This window comes from Gasterosteus aculeatus, chromosome 17, assembly GCF_964276395.1.
Source record: "Gasterosteus aculeatus chromosome 17, fGasAcu3.hap1.1, whole genome shotgun sequence".
Classification (NCBI taxonomy): domain Eukaryota; kingdom Metazoa; phylum Chordata; class Actinopteri; order Perciformes; family Gasterosteidae; genus Gasterosteus; species Gasterosteus aculeatus.
Window position 1 is genome coordinate 12,117,904 of NC_135705.1, and position 19,389 is coordinate 12,137,292.

At 43.6% G+C, this 19,389-nt stretch overlaps 1 protein-coding gene and 1 long non-coding RNA gene across 5 annotated transcripts in view; one reads left to right on the top strand and one right to left on the bottom strand.

Annotated features, from left to right (window-relative positions):
* The window catches only part of foxp4 (forkhead box P4), an 87,659-nt gene that overhangs the window by 57,918 nt on the left and 10,352 nt on the right, over positions 1-19,389 (top strand). For 2 of the 4 annotated variants that reach the window (XM_040203460.2, XM_078092216.1), the window contains exons 5-14: positions 2,636-2,794; positions 6,179-6,314; positions 8,875-9,076; positions 9,526-9,624; positions 10,914-11,012; positions 13,870-13,957; positions 15,038-15,121; positions 17,072-17,297; positions 17,725-17,801; positions 17,900-18,001. In XM_040203460.2, coding sequence (XP_040059394.2) covers positions 2,636-2,794; positions 6,179-6,314; positions 8,875-9,076; positions 9,526-9,624; positions 10,914-11,012; positions 13,870-13,957; positions 15,038-15,121; positions 17,072-17,297; positions 17,725-17,801; positions 17,900-18,001 — 1,272 coding nt within the window. Of the gene's footprint in view, positions 1-2,635; positions 2,795-6,175; positions 6,315-8,874; positions 9,077-9,525; positions 9,625-10,913; positions 11,013-13,869; positions 13,958-15,037; positions 15,122-17,071; positions 17,298-17,724; positions 17,802-17,899; positions 18,002-19,389 lie in introns of all 4 variants that reach the window. The other 2 variants (XM_040203459.2, XM_040203461.2) reach the window with 1 other exon arrangement.
* On the bottom strand, positions 276-12,312 carry LOC144388944 (uncharacterized). Its single transcript, XR_013453202.1, has 2 exons — positions 12,177-12,312; positions 276-801 (listed from the first exon to the last, which is right to left on the bottom strand). It is a non-coding gene; the product is annotated as an uncharacterized LOC144388944 (long non-coding RNA).

A 19,389-nucleotide genomic window follows, 5' to 3' on the forward strand; every position in this document is an offset into this window, starting at 1 on the left:
TGACGCGCCATGAAACAAAGACAAACTGCCGACGGACACATCTACAGGCTGTTCTCAAGAGCATAACTAACCCCCCCCCCCCCCCTCCCACACACAGACACACAGGCACACGTTCTCTGTGGTCAGAGTACGTTTTCCTGTCCGCCTTGCTTGACTAAGATAAGAATCTTAATGGAGCTTCCTAAGTAAATTAGTCATTAGTAACTCAAACAAACAGAGGTTCCAAGCTCTGGCCAATGTGTGTGTGCTCTATTTTTAAATTAGTCCAGTTAGCATTCAATTCAATTCATTTTATTTTATTTTACAAATTACAAATTTGCCTCAGATGGCTTTACAGTCTGTACACATGCAACATCCTCTGTCCCTAAATCCACACATCAGCATAGGAAAAACTTCCACCCTTCCATTGGGAAAAAAGGGAAGAAACCTTATGGAGAACGTCAGTGGAGGGATCCCTCTCCCAGGATGGACAGACTACAATGGATGTACAGAATGAACAATGTAAAATATGTACAATACATTGAATTCCTATAACAGAAATGATTCAAATAATTGCGAGGAGTAAGCCAGGTGTACGGCAGGACCTCTGCAGGGACAACCACCATCCACAGAAGCCTGTGGGGAAGGAAAGCACGACGACTTTAGGAAAGGGTAATGTTGGTTTATGATGACAGTAATAGCAAAATGATTAGTATTTAAAATAATAATAATAATGCTGATGATGATAGCAGCAGCCGATGTCAGCAGGGCCACGGCAGGAGGCAGGAACAGGGTCCAGATATAACCATGATCCATGGAAACCTGTGAGGCGAGAAAGCACAAATACTCATTAATGTTCACAATAGAAATGGGAATATCAATGGTGTTAAAAGCGGTAGGTGTCCGCAGGGCCAGGTATTGCAGTCTATTTTGTTACAGCGAAGAAAATGCTAGTTACTAGGGGTGGGGGGAAATTTTTCGATTTCTCTCGATTCTCTCTAGAACGATTCTGTCTCGATTCAGAAAAGTTAATAATCGGAATAAAAAAATAAAAATAGTCTGTCTCGCGCGAGCAAAAGTCCGTCGAGATATTTGCTCGCTCACGGAGCGTGAACTCACTCGCGAGGTTAATCTCTGCTCGCGCTCGAAGGTGTTTTCTACGCGCTCGCTGTTTTTCTTTTTGACAGTAAGGGGGCGGAGCCAGTCACCATGGTCTCTACACCTGATTGGTTACAAACCCGTCTTTGGATTGGCTGGAGTGATGCATTCACACAACTATCGAAATTATGAGATAAAACGTTGTCAAAAAACAAATGCCCCCCTTCGGTAATCGTAGTGGACCGTAGATGACAACCAGCTATAACCATCATTTACCATCATTACCGGCACATTAAGAGCAATGCGTCCAGCTCGCAGACCGGTCCGTCAGTCTGAATCTGAATATCTTGCCAACTTCACCGAACTATGGAGGAGCCTGCGCATATCTTACCTCATTATTTCAATTTTCCAAAAAGTCGATCCGTATTGAAAGTGTGCAAGATATTCACAGATTTTGACTTTTTTCCGGTATTTTACAAATACGGACCGGTCTCAGACTAAGAGCAGCTTTTTCTTCATTTAAAAGAAAAATGAATCTGTTTAATATTTTTTTAGGCTACTTCCATATTGTGTTGAAATGCAAGCTGCATATTTTTTCTCTTATAAAAAATTAGAGAAGGTAATTCATCTGTTGATTTTCTTTGATTATCAAATAAAGTAGGAAGTGATTAGCAACCTCTGAGTAGCTGTTTTTCAGAAAATTTAGAAAATCGAGATACATCAATAATCGTTTTATCAGTTTAGAATCGATAATCGGTTTAGAATCGATAATCGATTTAGAATCGGAATCGAATCGAATCGTGAGGTGCCAAGAGATTCCCACCCCTACTAGTTACAGTAAAAAACACAGAGAACAGCAGTCACAGTGCTCCTAATCCATCACACACACACACACATGCATGTGCACACACAAACACAGACACACACTTTCAAAGCAGGTGTTTTATGACAGCAAAACAGTGAATTCAGTAATAGCTGGCTTAAACATTTAACGTGTTTAGTCCAGCCCTGCGCAGTCATGCAGACTGTGTGTAGGTGTGTGTGAGTGTGTGCATGTTTATATGTATGTAGCCTCCTGGACTTCAAATACATTTTCTTTCTTTTCTGATCATGTTGGCTTGTGTGTGTGCAGATGTCTCTCTGGACGGTTGCCTGTCTAGATCGCACTGCCGTTTGATCCTTACAAGCTGCGTTTCAACTGAATAATCCAGGCGGGTCCAGCATAATGCTGACATACACTATGACTTTACAACACAAATTGACTCACCACAACAGCGCCATTATATTCTTCAGTAGTCGGTTTGTCAGGTCTGGGTTTGCTTGTTGTGGTGTGCGTTTTTGTCCACACAACAATAAAGTGCGCACTTCACAGAGACGGGGGGCGACTGAATTCCTCCAGACTCCGGTTCAAGTTACGGGGCCTGACATTTGCTTCCCGCTCCTGCTTTTGGAAGACTGTGCTGTTGTTGAGGTTGATACCAAGTGTTGAGACTCATTCATATTTCACCATCTTCTCAACCCCTTACCCCTGCCTCCCCCTCTCTGTGTCTGTCTCTAGTTACAGGAGTATTACAAGAAGCAGCAGGAGCAGTTGCATCTCCAGCTTCTGAGTCAGCAGCAGCAGCAGCAGCAGCAGCAACAGCAGCAGCAACAACAGCAACAGCAACAACAGCAACAACAGCAACAACAGCAGGCCGGGAAGCAAGCAGCAAAAGAGGTGAACTTCACCAAGTACACACTCACTCAGCTCAAGTACACTCTGAAGTACACAAGTGCCCTTAAACGCGGTGAAAGTGGTTGACATGGGAGCCGGCATAAGGAAGAAAAAGATCACACGGAGGACCAAATGTATGGAATACATATCAATTCTCTTTTCCCATCTCTCTCCTCATCTCCTTTTTCTCTATATTATTGTTGAGTGTACTCAGCTTATCCCTAAACAAAACTTGGATATAGGTTTTCATTGCATCCACCAGCATGCCATGTCGATGCTGTGCCAAGCCTTACGCTACCATGCCAAAGAACTCATTGCATACCTTCAGCTATAAGCCTGAGGAGAAATCTGTATGGAGGGTCTGCCACTCTTTTAATTGTCAATTAACCCCCCGCCAGCATTAGGAGCCTCCCCTTCTCTTTTCTCTCTATCACTCATACAAAAATCCTCACACACATACCAGGTTTAAACACAGAACGATTGCAGAGGATCAACTACGACAAAGAGGATCTCAACCGATCGGGCAAGATTACTGTCGTAACCTGAGTGTGTGTGTGTCTGTTTGTGCATGTGTGTACTGTATAACAGAGACGTGTTATGTGAATGCTCATTCACCCGGATTACCGTACACACACGGGGCCATGCGGGAAACAAACTTAGGGAGGAGTGCATCATGAGACTCTTTCTGATAAACGCATGAGGAGACATATCCTAGATTTCTCCTCCTCTTCCTCATCCACCCTCTCCCAGTGGAAAGACCCCCTCCCGTCCCCCCCACAAACTCCTCGCCGACAGCGTTCAACCAACTCGACCGTGACCAAAGCAAACCAGTTGTGGTTGACTCGCATGTTGAGAGGGTGTCTGATTCGCTTTCCCTTCCTCACTCCTCGCCGCTGCTGTCCCAGTTTTCAGGTTTGTTGTCCTGTAACAACTAGACAAGTGCAAACACTGGTCACACAGCTACACATATATGCAGGGAGGGGGGGGCTTGATGTGTGACGGTTCACTGCACAAACACATACACTTGAGGGAATATGTCTCCCCACAGAGCTGCATACAGCTGATATGATGAAGGCCATTTCCAGCAGTCAGTGTTTTTCAGTCGCAGCAAGCCCTCAATCAAAGCCCAGAACACCTTTTTAGTCTCCTCTCATATCCCTCGTGGTCAAGAGGCTGCTGCCAGACATTGAGGCAGGGACAGTTTTCATTAATGTAACGTTTATACTGTTTGTAAGTCAGTTCTACAATGAAAGATAACAAGATATGAGCTAAGAATATTATATCCTGAGCTATAAACTGCTTGTCAGAGTAGTGTCGGACGGACTTGTTTTGGACGAGGATTTGAACTAACTTCAGATTCCAGTGGGCCTTGAACTCACGCAGAAAACAAGAGAACAGGAAGAGACAAAGAAGACAGCGGAGGAAGGAAGGAGAAGGAATAAGACAATCTCTCCTTGCCTTTTGTGCTTGAGCGGCTGTGAATGTTTGGCCTTTTTCTTCTTTTCCTGCAATTCTTCTTCACTCTCTTGTCTGCGTGGAAGTGATGCATTGAAAGCGTATGTATGTGTATGTTGAGCCAGTGTTTGTGTGTGTCGCCGCTGCAGTTGGGACTGGTCAGGAGTCAGCTTAATGAAGTGACTCTGACCACCACAAGAGATGTGTGTATGTGTCTGTGAGTGTCTTTCTATATGTGTGTGCATGTGTATGTGTGTGAATCTGTGTGACTGGCAGGCTCAGACAGTGTGTGATGTGCTCATAAATCACATTGACAGCCTGTTACTGCGCTAGCTTTGGCCACTCAGCCACAGCTAATGTAAACAGAACACAGGCACACACACACACACACACACACACAATGTGTGTTTTAAAGAACCGTAGCCATATCTCAAGAGGGAATGAGAGACAAGGGGGAGTGAAGGATGTAAAATGGACAGACAAGTAGAAAAAAGGGGCAGTGGCACTGGAAAGAAAGGAAAAAGAGCCAGACGGGAGGAACCAGTTCATTCAGTACATCTGATCAGTTCACTTGAAAGAAGCGAATCATGTAAGCATGTCAGAGATTGTGTCATCTCATCTCATGCCTTTGACAAAATTTGCTCTGGTCAAAGAAGAAAAAAATTCTGGGCTGAGTAAAATGTTTTTTATTTGTTGAAATAAAGTTGAATCTAATCCAATCTAAAAAATGTTTTTTATTGTGGTCATAGAGTTGTAAACAGTTTTTGTTTATTATGGATTCATCATGTGTAGCCACAGTTATCCAGTTAATACAGTAAAATATACACCAAATGCTTTTGAACAAGTGCATATGGAAAATTGTGTTTTCCCCCTTCATCTACTGTGTTTTTCTTCTATCAAGAATAGTTATTGTACTTACTCCTTTGAACCCCCCTTCCCTCTCACACCTCTCCAACGGACACTACTCTCTCTAACTCTCACACACAAACACACTGCCATCACAATTCTTCTCCCCTGGCACTAAGTCTGAAAGGAAGTGACCCATTTGCCCTTCCTGTGAGATCCCCTCTGTTCAAAGAGTTCCAGGCTGCCACTCTCTCTCTCACTCGCACACACACGCACACACAATGAGCAGTTCCTCACGTTGTATTTATTTATTTTTCCTCTCCACTAGTTATCTTTTAGAGATAAAGTCCATCTCTCTTGGGGGTTGGTCGGGTGGGACTTCAAACAGTGCAGCACAGGCCAGATTTGCCCCAGACTGGGAGGCCAGGAAAGGGGACATTTATCACTGTAACACACACCGACATTATCGCCACGTGCCTTGTTCTCTCTCCCACTCTCCCTTCAACCTCCCTCCTTCTCTTCATCCTCAGGGTCCTCACGGCTCGGCTCTGGGCTTTTCTTCCTTTTAATACAGGACTTTTACTTATTTTATATGGTGTTAGTTGACTCTATACTTGAATTTTTTGAGACTGAATGATGTAATGGGACAAGCAGAGCAATTGGGATCATAATAACAGAACAGGGAAAGGCTTCCTTTTAGATGTAAAAGAGAAAATTCCATATCAAGGGCAGCTGTCTAAATCTGGTATTTAGTTCAAAGCTGCAATTAACAAATGTGACACTTTCACAAAATTCTATCCTAGTCAGTTTTTAATGGGTAGAAGCAGATATCTGCAGGTATTCTTTCATGGTTTTTGTTCCAAAATCAGCAGAGGGCTTACTAATACAAATTTTGTACAAATACCTTAGTTGGTTGCTAGCTGAACAAGGATCAGTAGGTGCTTTAGAAATATTACACAATTTAGGTGTTTTTTAGAATTGATAGAAATATTTCAGTAGGAGGAGGGATACAAATCTGGTTGAAGATATTACAAAGCAAGTGGTATATGAAAACCTTTCTTAACCGCTGTCTTTGATCCCCAGCAGTTAGGCAGTAAGCAGTTGGCCTTCCAGCAGCAGCTCATCCAGATGCAGCAGCTTCAGCAGCAGCACATCCTCAACCTCCAGAGACAAGGCCTGGTCCCACTGCAGCCCACCGCTGCCATGCAGTCTCTGCAGCAAGGTACGTACGCATGCTCACACACACATTTATACACAGTACACAACTGTAATGAAACAAAACTCAATCACACATGGTCTTAGCTGATAGCAAACACACACACACACACACACACACAAATACAGGCATGTACCCAAAGCTGCATGTGAAGCCTGTTAAGTTAATCAGCCAAGAAAAAAGATAAAGGGAAACTTGATTGGTGGGCTTGTGGAAGGTAGTCATTTGGATAATAAGTAAAATATGCCAGTAAGCCCCCTGCTCGGAGGTATGTTCACGTGTTTGCCTAAGTGTGTGTAAGCTTGAGTGTACGTGTACTTGAGATTAGCCAGACACAAGAACATCGTCGTTTTGCTGTTGCTTTGTCCACTGGGCATTTTTGTGGCTGTATGTACCTTCTCTCCCAGTCCCCTCATTTTGTCAGCATGATTTTAAAACGATCAACGTTGACTGTTGGCTGGCCCGTCCTTAATGAATTTATGTGTGTATATATATAAGTGTATCTTGGTCCACTTTTTTCTCTGCGCAGTAATGTCAAATTAACACACACACACACACACACACACACACACACACACACACACACACACACACACACACACATATACATATAGAGGATACTTTGGGAGCTTTAAAAGTGGCCGTAACATTGCTAAAGCTGACTGAGCCGACCAAACAGAGTTACCTTCCCCCCATCGGTCTGATCTCTCTCTCTCTCTCTCTCTCTCTCTCTCTCTCTCTCTCTGTCTCTCATGCTCAGTCATCTGCAGTCACACACAAGTTGACGCTCTAATAGTCACTCTGTTGTCTCAATCTGTAAAAAATACAACACATTTTTCAGAAAGTTCATTTTCTATAAGCCTGATTGCCTGATGCATTAAAACTTAAGTGTGATGTTTGCATCGGTATGTTTATGTGTTAGGGGAAAGGTGTGTGTGTGTGTGTCCACTGGAGGCTAAGTGGAATTACCAAATCACAGAGAGTACAGAGTACTCCACAGAGTGGATACAAATGAAAAGAGGGAGGCCAAAGTCTTGCATAAAAAGGTGTTTGTTTTTTGGACAGTTGCAAACATTTGCTTTTGGCATCTCCTTCTTTTTCTCTCTCTCTCTCTCTTTCCCTCCATATCAGAGTGGAATTTCCCTGCAGTGTGAAAGAGCCGGTCCATTGTGACGGCTCAGCCAGGCGTGAGCCAGAGCATTCCTCTGACCAGCCATGCCACACAAACACACAAACACACATGCATAAACACTTGCACCTATGCACACAAATGTACACGTTATTGCCCCGCCTCAAAGGGCCGTTGTGTCCGGTGGGTAGCTGGTGGGGGGTTACCCTGAGGGGAGGGGTCCTGCTGTTATATTTATTTCTGTTAATAAATAGCGGTAAAATGGAGGCCCTTAGTAGAATCTCATGACTGTCAACATACTGAGTCAAAGACAAAAAAACTAAAACACTTTGTTTGAGATCCAAAACCCCTTCTTTTTTCTAAGCACAGACCAATCAGAGAGTGGTTTAGAGTGTGTCTCAGTACTTCAGTTCTTCACTCTCATAAAAAAAATCCATTACATTTGACATCATCCTGTTGGATCCTAACTTCTTAGTAACTTAAGTGTACTTCCTAGCATGTCTCATGTCTACAAACATCAATATGGAAGAAATACAACCCTAGCGCCCAGATGTGGCTCTGAACGTTAAAGAATTAGCAAAAGCACTCTCCTCCAGGAATAATGCTTTGTATTTATTAACACTAACGCTGGTGGAAATTGTGAATGCATACATTCCCAAATATGCGCACAAAGTCAGGATTTTATTGTTTAATTTGAGTTTTTCTTGCTTTGCACTCTTAATAAACCGCTCACTTACCGGAATCCAAAAGGTTTTCTTGTAATTTTGATGACTACTTTAGTAATTTAGTAATTAATACTTTAGACCCCCTAGGCGTGTCCACAGATTGCTCAGGTTTCTTGGATAATACTACACACACACAATGACTCATTCCTCCAGAGTGAGAACTTTTGTTTTGGCTGGATCACAGAAGAATGCAGACAAAGCAGACATAATATTTGGATTGCTGCGAGGTCTGCATGTGTGTGTGTGTGTGTGTGTGTATGTGCAGAGTGTGTGGGTGCGTGCATACGTGCACGGTAAGATCCATTGGAGTAGGCTTTTAGGCGTCTCTTTCACTGTGAAATTGGAGCAGAAATAACAAAGCTGCAACTAGAACAAACTCAAAGTGTGCACCCACCCTGTTGAGACAAATAGTGGTAGTGAAAGTAGCTGTGGTAGTGGTAGACAGTAGCAATTGCCAACATAGATTAAGAAATAGTTGAGAAATGTTTAATATCTGGAAATAAAACAAAAACAACAAAAAGAAATTTCCTATTTTCCACTCATACCAGAGGACTATTATAGTTGCGTGTGTGTTAATAATATTCAGTCGTAGCTCTCTCTGTCTGTGGGTAGGTATTCATTCCTTATTTATTTATATAGAATTTGCGCAGAGCATTTGAAATTGAGTAACTAAACAAGGTCGCCAAGTTAACTTTGCATTCCTTCTCTGCAGCGATGTGTCCGTCAGACCTCCAACAGCTGTGGAAGGAGGTGTCGGGGGTGCAGAGCAGTGAAGATGCCCTGAAACAGGCCGAGGGCCTGGACTTGAGCACCAACAGCTCCAATTCTACCTCAGCCTTTGCCAAAGCTGCCAGTGCTCACATCCCACTGCACAGCCTGGTCAACGGACAGAGCCACACCCCAAAGAGAGACAGGTACACTTACGGGCAGTATGTCAAAATACTACAGACATCAACAAACTGTCCTGTGTGACCTGCAGTCTTTCTCACACTCTCGCCACGTTATTTTCTGGCATTTCACTTTTAGCTTTTAGCTGTTCCTCCATACCTAAGCACGTAAACACAAGACATGCACATGCAGCATATCACACATCACACTGGTGTAAATACCCCTCTGTTCATTTGATAGGAGGTGTTTTGGGTTCAGTATGTTCGGACACTATGCTGTCAACCACATGCAAGTGTAGTATAGAGAAGAGGATGCTGAATGCTGGCCATGTGGGAATTATTTGTTCGTTGTGAAGACATAAATTCCTTGTTAACATGTTGACATTTTGGAGATGCTGGTTTATGTACCACACATATGAGAGCTCTGGTGTCCCGTGGCTCTGTTGACTGCTCATGGTCTTTTCTTTGTCTTTAAGAGCCAGACTGTTTGAGTGGATATCCAGCTTCACCAAGTCAGACAGCGGAGATGACCATGTCCCCTTTTACCCCAAAGGCGGGCAACCCCCCAGCAGTCAGTGAGTAGCATACACACACACACGAGTGGACAAGACAATGACAGAAAGACACACTACTGGAGGGAGGTCTTCAGTATCACTGGCTCTGATTCAGTGACCTCATTTTGGAGGGGGTTGATGTGGGTGTGCAAGTATCAATCAACAGAGCTTATATTACCTGCTTAAAATAATGTCATACTATCATACTACAGCTTCAGAGTTGGCTTTAGTAGACACAAATAGGGTCGCATTAGTGTGTTAGCCCGCTAAGCTAACGCGTATTTGATGTGGAGGAGAATGTGGTTTCCAGCAGTTTCTCATGTCTGTTGTCTGAGCTGCTTCTGAGTTGACTCAACCACAGCCAGCACACACACACACACACTCCAACCTCAGCCAACACATATGATCAGGAAGAGACAAAATCGGCAAAGAGAGAGACATGTTTCCATCTGCGAGACAAATGTTTTTTGTTAGACAACCTTCTGATGTTGATTTGAGAGAATCCTCATCCCAGTCCCCACACGCACGTGCACACACACACACACACACACACACACACACAGCCATTTAAATATATGGGGAGACAGCAGTCGCCGGCGAAGTTCCAGGTCTGAACCACATCTGCTACTGGACCTGCCACACACACACACACACACACACACACACACAGACTCACAAACACACATGCATGTACGGTCACAGTTATTCTACCCTGGGCCCAAACCAAACCTGGCCCAGTCTTTCATTTCCACACACCCTTACAAACACACAAATGCTCATACATATTCACAGATGCACACATACAAACACGCACACGTCAGCTAACCACAAAAGAACAACCAGCATGACGGCAACCACATGACGGCAGCCGCCGCCAATCAGTCATGGCTGGTTGGTCCCGTGCCGACTCTGTGTCAACTCTGAAACATAAGACACACACTAACACGCGCACAACAAATACAGCAAGGACAGAAACAGACAGGTCACGGACTTAAGAATTTGCCTCTGAGGTTGCTGGACCAATTCCCATATTTGCCTGGCTTCTGTAACTGAACCCACTCTGCACTATCCTCCTCTCTATGCACTTGGCTTCGTGAACTGTACGAACTAATGACTCCTAACCAGACTCAGATGGCTCTACTGAGGCTCCTGCTGCTACAGTTTTACATTTGCATGTGACGGTGTGGCAAATGAATGCCTTATTCTCATTATCAGGAAATAATTTATGCTCCTGAACATCTGCTGTACATTTCATGTACGTACTAACATGTGAAAAATGTACTACCTGTTTTACTATCTTTCTTCCACAGTCATGAGGAGCATGCCAGCTCCCATCCTCTCTACGGCCATGGAGAGTGCAAGTGGCCTGGTTGTGAAGCACTGTGTGAGGACATGGGGCAGTTCATCAAGTAAGTTCCCAACCCAGAAGGACAGCGACAAAGAGCCAGTTGAAAACGTTTCTCAAGAATGAATAAGCTAAACAGCTAAATTGTTTTTGTAATTCAAATGTTTTTACCCACTGGTATCAAACACACATCTCTTTCCGTCTCTCTTCATATTGCTCTTTTTGTTTGATAAGACCCACACAGGTTAACGTGGTTTTTTGACCGGTGTGAGTAGCTACAAGAGATTTGATTGGATGAGTCTCTGTAAACCTGAGAGAAGTTTCCTATAACAAGAGTAAATGAACAATGTTTCCACTCTTACAATACAAGTTCTTTATTTTGAAAAAGATTGTTTTAATTTTCAGATGCAAATACAAGTTTTTCTCTCTTTCTTTATAAACCTTTAACCTTTGATGCAACATTTGAAAAGGTTATCATCCTATTGTTAAGAAGCACACCTGTTTTTAAGAGGTATCGACAAACATTGTAGGAAGTAGATAAAACATAAAGAACAGATGAAGCAGAGCAGAGAGAATGAAGCTATATTTTGTGCTAAATATGAAATGTCAGTCAAGAATTCTTATGTTGCAATCTATTACATCACATTTGCTCTGAGGCACATTCGTTCACACACACGCACACACACACAAGCACGCAGATACGCGAATACACTTAACATGTGCTTTTTTTTGAGGAATCCTTTGGGCTGCTAAAACACAATCCTCTTTTTTCACGTGTTGGTATTTGTCACTGTGTCTTTTCCTTCATTTGGCTATTGGTTTGTGTCGGTTTGTTGGTTTTAGTTTTGTATGCTTTTCCTCTGACAAAACAGACATTGACATTGTTTCTGTTTGAATAGAAAATTACTCTTAATTAGCTCATCCGCATGGACATCTTTTGCTCCCACATCAGAAGTAAAGAGAAACACTGGCACTGTGCTCCTTCCCAGGTTGGAGTCACTGGGGTATGTCAGCACAGTCTCTGGCCTTGACATTCTGCCATGTCCTCTTCTGTCACACAGTACTACAGTACAACAGACTCCCCTGTGGCTCCAAGGCTGCTAATGAAGGCTTCACAAGCCTTTTAATGAAGCCCTAAACAAACTCACACTCTCATTATCAGTGTGGAACTCTTAGCTGTTTGAGCAATGGAGATATTAATAAGCAGAGTGATGAAATATGTACTCACACATATAAAGTCACAAAAGTGTGCGTTGTGATTGTGATGCCATCGGACAGCCAGATCAAAGCGTTCAGGCAGGCTGGGAAAGTTTGGAAAGGAAAGCTGTTGTTTGGTGTCTCATTTCACGTAGCCCCGGGGCAGATGGAAGGAGAAAGAGAGATAGAGTGAAAGAGTGTGTGTGTGTGTGTGTGTGTGCATGTGTGTGAGTAAGAGAGAGAGGCAGATGGAAAAAAAATCGAGCCAATCACAGATAACACCGTCAGTCCGCCGGAGTGCGCTCCCTTCCAGCCTGCCTTAGTCATTGCCCCTGGAGGGAAAAGGGTAGAGCAGAAGAACTGTGGCGGGAGACACTCTACTGTTTCGGGCCTTTCTTCTCTCCTTTTCTCTCTTCCCACTTCCCCTCCCTCCCCGTCCTCTGGTATAATACTCTGGCTGTGGTCGGTGGAGCTGGGTGTAATGTGGGTTAAAGCCTTGTCTGCCAGCACTCAGAGGAGTAAACAGAGCCTCATTGTCAGGACACATACAAAAAATAAAACTGCTACTGTTTATGGCCCGGTTGTAGAGAGAGGGGAGGGTTTTAGGGGACAGATATGGCCAAAATCAGTGTGAATCTTAGGCATTTGGGGAGTTGCAGGGAGAAGACGAGTGAGAAAGGGAGACAGAAGTTCAGGCAAGAGAGAGCTTAACAGATGGAAAGAAAGACAGAGAGGGAGAGAGAGACAGGCGGTGAGATCATGTTTTTGTTATTATTATCGTGCACTTGTGTTGAGCCGTTCTGACAGGATTAGTGATGCCATGACATCATTGTTTTTGTTTCATTTCTAGTATTCGCCTGATATTGCCTAACTTTCAGTGTTGTTAAACACACAGACATTCATACATCGCACACTCCTACGCACACAACTACCACTATTCATTTCACAATAAACAAACCAGAAAAGTTGAATTGAAAAAGTTTGGACAATTTTGACAATTGAAAAAGTAGGAAAAATGAATTAGAATTTAGGCCCACAGGATTTAACTTACTCTGATACACCAACAAATACCAAGCAAGCATTCTCAACGCCCACACAAACACACACACACACACACACACACACACACACACACAGTGGACACGCAGCAGCAACCTGTGAATAACCTTGGTGATGACAGAGCAGAGAGAAAGAGATGGAGGAAGGGAGACAGGGGGGGGGCTGGGCTGGGAAAGATCAGAAGGTCCTGGGTCCTCCTCTATTGGAGGAAACAAACAGCGCCACCATACACACACACACACACACACGTCCGTGCACGTCAGCACACACACACACACACACACACACACCAGTGTTAATAAGTGGAGTGGAGTTTAGCTAACAGAAAGTCTTAAGATAAGGCTTTTGTGTGATAACACATGAGCTCATATCCAGGTGGCAGTCTTGGATCATGGCTCACTGAGCACCAATGAAGTATACACACACAAAACACAGCTGCTGCGTTCTTCACTAGACAAAATAAACCTCCAAGATTATGATTTCATTTTGTAGGACTGAAACGGCTCACAACTCTGCTAAATAAAAGTGAAAGAGCTTGGTTATGTTACCTGTTAATTCATTTAACAAGCACTCTGCTGAAGCTTGGAAATGATCATTGAGCTGAAACTATCAGTGCTTTGCTCCTTCTGTCGATTAGCTTTCTCATATTTCTTTCTCACTCTTAGGCACTTGAACAATGAGCACGCCCTCGATGACCGCAGCACTGCTCAGTGCCGAGTCCAGATGCAAGTGGTTCAGCAACTGGAGATTCAGGTGAGTCCCATACATGCACTTCATTTTCATCCGCTCACAAGAACAAAGTCGCAAAAACAGTTTCAGCCATTCAATGGCAGTACATTTTCTGAGGCAGGGCAGAGTTTATGGAGAGCAGTGGAGCTTGTAATTTAAAAGGAGAAGTTGGCAGGGAAGCTGCCATCGCTTCTCCAATTATAAAGCTGCTCTGGTCACCAACAACAGAGCGAGTGAGGCTGAGAGGGGAGAAGGGAGAGAGTCAGAGGGAGACATGAGCTAGGAAGCGGAGGCCCTCTCACATATACAATGTGTGAGTGGTTCACGTACACAATGCTCCTGAACATCTGAAGGCTCCGGCTAAAGCCAAATACCGACACCGGACAACTGAAAGGCTGTACGTTAGAAAAGGCTGTCTTTTCACTCATGTCTTGACATAGTTTCTGAAACACTTCAGAGTAAGCGCCTCACTTCCCCGCATGCCTGTGTGTGTGCGCGCAGTCCAACATTAGGGTCGGCATTTTGTTTGGCAGTGGTGGTAAACAGCGTTTAGCTGAGCCCCTGAAGCCACCACCAGGGAACACAAAGTGACAGAGAGGCAGCTGGTGTCACATCACATCAGGGCTGCGGCCCTTCTGACATGTCACTTCATCCCTCAGCAGTCCACAGGCAGCCCGCCACTCTACCAGCCACACACACACAACAGCGCAGCCACTGTGTAAATGTGTCATATTTGCACATCTCTGCAGTGTGTGAGTATCTTAATGGCGCTATCTATCTTAGAGTAGATCCGTTGTTTCCGGAGGCTACACGCGTGTTCGCCCCCATTGCACAAACACACGCAGGATGCAGCATTTCCAGAGGCTGTAGCAGCACCCATTAAAAGGCAGTTAACAATGTCAAACGGGGACGAGTGTGTCTGCAGGCTAGTGTAAGCGTGTGAGAGTGCTCCGGGTGCTGAGGTGGCTGACTTTCATATTCATCCCTCTGCCTGAGGTGTAATTGTAATTGTAATTCAGTGTCAATACCGCATGATATCAATCTAAGCGTGTGAAATGAGGGAAAGTGTTTTCCTGGTGATGACCCCCCTTGTGTGTTTCACAGCTGGCAAAAGAGAGCGAGCGACTCCAGGCCATGATGACCCACCTGCATATGCGCCCCTCAGAGCCAAAGGCTTTTAACCAACCTGTGAGTACACTGGAAACCCAGATTACATCACCTTTTCTTGTGCCCTCTCACCCCTAACCTTTGCTCTCAGCTCTAATCCATCCACAAACTCCTCTTAGTTGAACACTTTCACTGTCCCTAAACCTTCGTGGGATTTCAAGTTCCTCTCTTACTGTCTAGCTTGGTATCTACGCCCCCTATTGACCGATGCAGGTTCATATGTTTTTTAGAAGTCTATACTTTCTATCCCTAACCTTCTTTTCAACACTTCTTTCTTTCATTTTACTTTCTTTTGTCTCTCTTTTGCTGTCTTGAACTTCTCATGAAGCCAGGAATTTTATTTCCCAGAAAACTTTGTAATGTTCTTATTCCAAAGAGAGAATAATAAAATCAGATATTCTAAGTTTGTCTGAGTTTAACTTCCGTATTGTATTCCTTCAGTATTTGAGCAATAAGCTTTTCGGAGAGAGAAAGAGAGAGAGAAAGAGACAGCAAAAGTGGTCTCTGAGTATTTTCAGCGTGTTCCCACTAAAGGAGTTAATATTTTGATGTGATGTGTGTGTCTGTGTGTGTCCACACTTGTTGGTGAGGTTGTTATTAGGTATCTAATGAATATTTCATTATTCAGGTTGACGACGAGTCTTATTAAAATATGAAGATGTTGAAATTAATTGTCAATTAGAGGTAGAGTGTCTTAATTTGAGGGGATATAAATGGGTGCAGCCAAGTGTGTGTTTGTGTGTTCTTGTGGGTCTGGATGATGCGTTGATCGCTGGGGGATCAGCTGCTATTAACATCTAATGGGAAATCAGGAAGAGGCGTGTTCTGTCACCACCGGAGACGAGCCTCGGGGTCAGGGATTGGAGGAGGAGGGGCGGGGAGGAGCGTCAGGAATGGAAACAAAGCTTGGCCTCAATTAAAAAGGTTTGACTGTTGCCGTGGTGATGTGGCAGGGTTGCAGCGTTAATGAAGTACCTGTTAAACAGCCCCGCCCCCTCAAGTCTACTTAAATGGTAGAGAGGCGGCAGAGTAAAGAGAAGGCGAGTCACACATTTTGCTTATATTTATACACACACACACACACTAGTTTTAATTAGTCCTTAACTAGCAGACCTGCAACGCCTGTCCCAGAGAGACTGCATACTGGTTTTGTATGTTGTGTATGTGTATGTGTTTTTTATTTGTGCAAGGCTCTGCCTAATTGGGCCGTATTGGTCCGTGAAGACATGGTCACCGCAAAGTGCATGTGTGTTCCCTTCTTACAAACATGCTGTTGTGTGGTTTTGTATTTCTAAGCGCAGGGTTAATTGCAGCCAGCCCTGTGTGTATAAATGCAGTACATGTGCATGTGCAGTGTGTGTGTGTGTGTGTGCATGGGTTTGAGTGTGTCTGAGTAGTGTTCCGTGTAAGAATGTATCTGGTAAATTGTAGGGGCACAAATTCATAGGTTTTATTTATTGATGTAATGTGACTTAACACTGGAGGCAAAACTTAACACTGGAGCGACTAGTGACCTTGTGTTCATGACACACATGTATGTTGTAATAAATGGACATCATCAGACCCTGTCTTGTGGAGATGTACAGAAATCAGGCAAGATGACACATCTCAAGGTTAAGATGAGTGAACTATGATTCATACAGATAATCCTAGCTCTAAATTTATTCGCCACCCTCAGAAGAGAAACTGTTATTTTTTATATTAATAAGCCCAGCGAAGTATATTTAGCTTTATAATAATAAAGATTTTCCTTTATATGTTTCACCTGTATATAAATGGATTGAATGCACTGTAGACATCATTAGACAACATTAAACAAAGGTACAGTACGCTATATGATGGCAGAATATCATACACTTTTAAAATGCATAATTGAAACATTTTCATTTGTTGATTTAATAGGTAGAAAAGCCCTACAGAATCCTTGGGAAAAGCCGAATGAATAACCGTGATGTATCTGTGTCTCTCCAGCTAAACCTGGCTTCCAGTGGCTCTCTGTTAAAGCGGGACAGTGATATGTACCCAGAGGGTCTTCCTCACCCCCCCACCTCCGCTGCCACTCCCATCACCCCACTGCGCCAGGGTCCCTCAGTCATCAGCTCCTCCAGCCTGCACTCACATTCCCACTCCCACACGCACGGAATTGGGCCCATACGTCGGCGCAACTCCGACAAGTACTGCACCCCCATTGCCTCAGGTAGACTGACACACACTCACGCCTGCCTTTTTATTTCATTATTATTATGCATTGTTGAATTATTGACAGTTCACTCAAATTGTATTTTGGGGGTTTGATCCAACGGTGATGACCAATTTAGGTTTTTCATACTCTAGCTGTTCCAGTTTTCATGTGTTTTCCCTGCAATTGCAATGAAATATAGCCTCAGAAATCCTCATCATTCACAATTTAAACAGCCACCATCTCTTGACTTGCAATAGCAACTTTTTAATTCCAGGTTTCGAAGCAATACATTTGTAGTTTAAATGGTAAAGGAATTTATGGTAGGCTTTTAAAAAATATATATATATTTTTTAATTGCCTTACAAAGTTGTGCACAACAAAAATAATGAAAGGAACATTAATGAACCTCAGTTAAGTTAGAATTGTCATGCCTCTTTTTCAGAGCTGGCTCAGAACTGTGAGTTCTATAAGAACGCTGATGTCAGGCCTCCCTTCACCTACGCCTCTCTTATACGTCATGTAAGTTTTCTCCAATGACCCAGTTGCATCATCTCATCTCTCCATCTGTGTTCTTCTCCTCTAAAATCTTGTTTTGTGTCTCTTCGCTCCCTCCTCAGGCCATTCTGGAGTCCCCAGACAGACAGTTGACTCTCAATGAGATCTACAACTGGTTTACACGCAAGTTTGCCTATTTCAGGAGAAACACAGCTACATGGAAGGTAAAAGCTCACTATGTACACACTCACACTCTCCATTAGCTAAATCCCGATAAGTCAAACTCTAAAAACAGTCGGACGCTGTCGGAACAGCCTGATTAACTGTTTAGATGACGGCAAAAATGAACAGCCTGCGATTTAAAAAAGGAAACTTTCTACCCCTCTGAATGGTTAAAAGCTGATTAAATCCAAACAAAAATGTTTGGACTCAAACGTGAATGTGGTAAACAACTCTAACTGGATAAAAGCTGATCTAATTGACTGCAAAGTTATTGTGGTCTGTGCCCAGTGATGAAGCTCTCAACCCAGAGCAGATGCCGACAGAGGCCACAATGGCAGAAACCAAATTTGCTGGCGGGATTTAGTGTTATTTGAAACCTTTGGGTTGGCCAAATGACCTCACTTTGCAGAAAATCTCTGTGGCGGCCTAAATTTAGCACTTATGCTGGAAATGATAAGTCCTATAACACATACACACATGCACAGAGAGGTTTTAAAGCTGACTTTGCACAGCTCCTAAAGATATGACTGATTTGACAGTTATTGGCTCTTTTGTCCTTTATGAGACACTTCCCTACTGCTCTCATTCACTCGTTCTTCCTCACTCTCAACCCTGAACAATTCTCTTGCCTCCTCCTTTTCGCACATGGAGAGTCGGCCCCACTTAGCCCGGTAGAGCCACATCTAGCCCTCATACGGTCTCATTACAGAGATGCACATAAAAAGCCGAGACACACACGCCGCTCATGATCACACACATTAAATTCTTTCCCTCACCCTGCTCATCTCTTTCCCTCAAACACACACACACCTGGCCTGATCCCACCATTGTAGGTGCTGACCCATTTCTACAGAAACCTCACACTAATTTGAGTGTCAGTTCCTCCAGAGAGGGAAAGTGAACGAATGAGCAAAGGAGGAATGAGAGAGGTAGTGGGAGGAGGGGTGAGGAGAGACCCTGTCTGTTCTCTAATAGCCCTAAACCAAGAAGGTTGTGATGGGGTGATGATGGAGCGATGGGGGAATAGAGGCAGAGGGTTAAGAGATGGGGCGGCCAGGAATATCTTTACCTCCTCATCTGACTTTTATGAATTTTAACTATTAATGTCTGATGTCTGCTTCCTGTGCTGTTGGCCTCGCAGACCTTTAAATATAGCTTGGCATGGCCTTATGTATTTATATAGCAGCTCCGTGATTCAAATAGGGCCGTAGAGATGTATGTCCTTTAATAAGCCGTTATATTTCATGAGGAGAGTAGCAGTGTCAAGGAGTGAAAGTCATTGATCATAGAAACGAAAAGGACATTCAAGAAATAGTGAGAAAAAGTAAGGGATGGCTGAGGCAGGTGGAGAAATCAGCACTGAGTTATTTTAAAGTGCTGCATGATCATT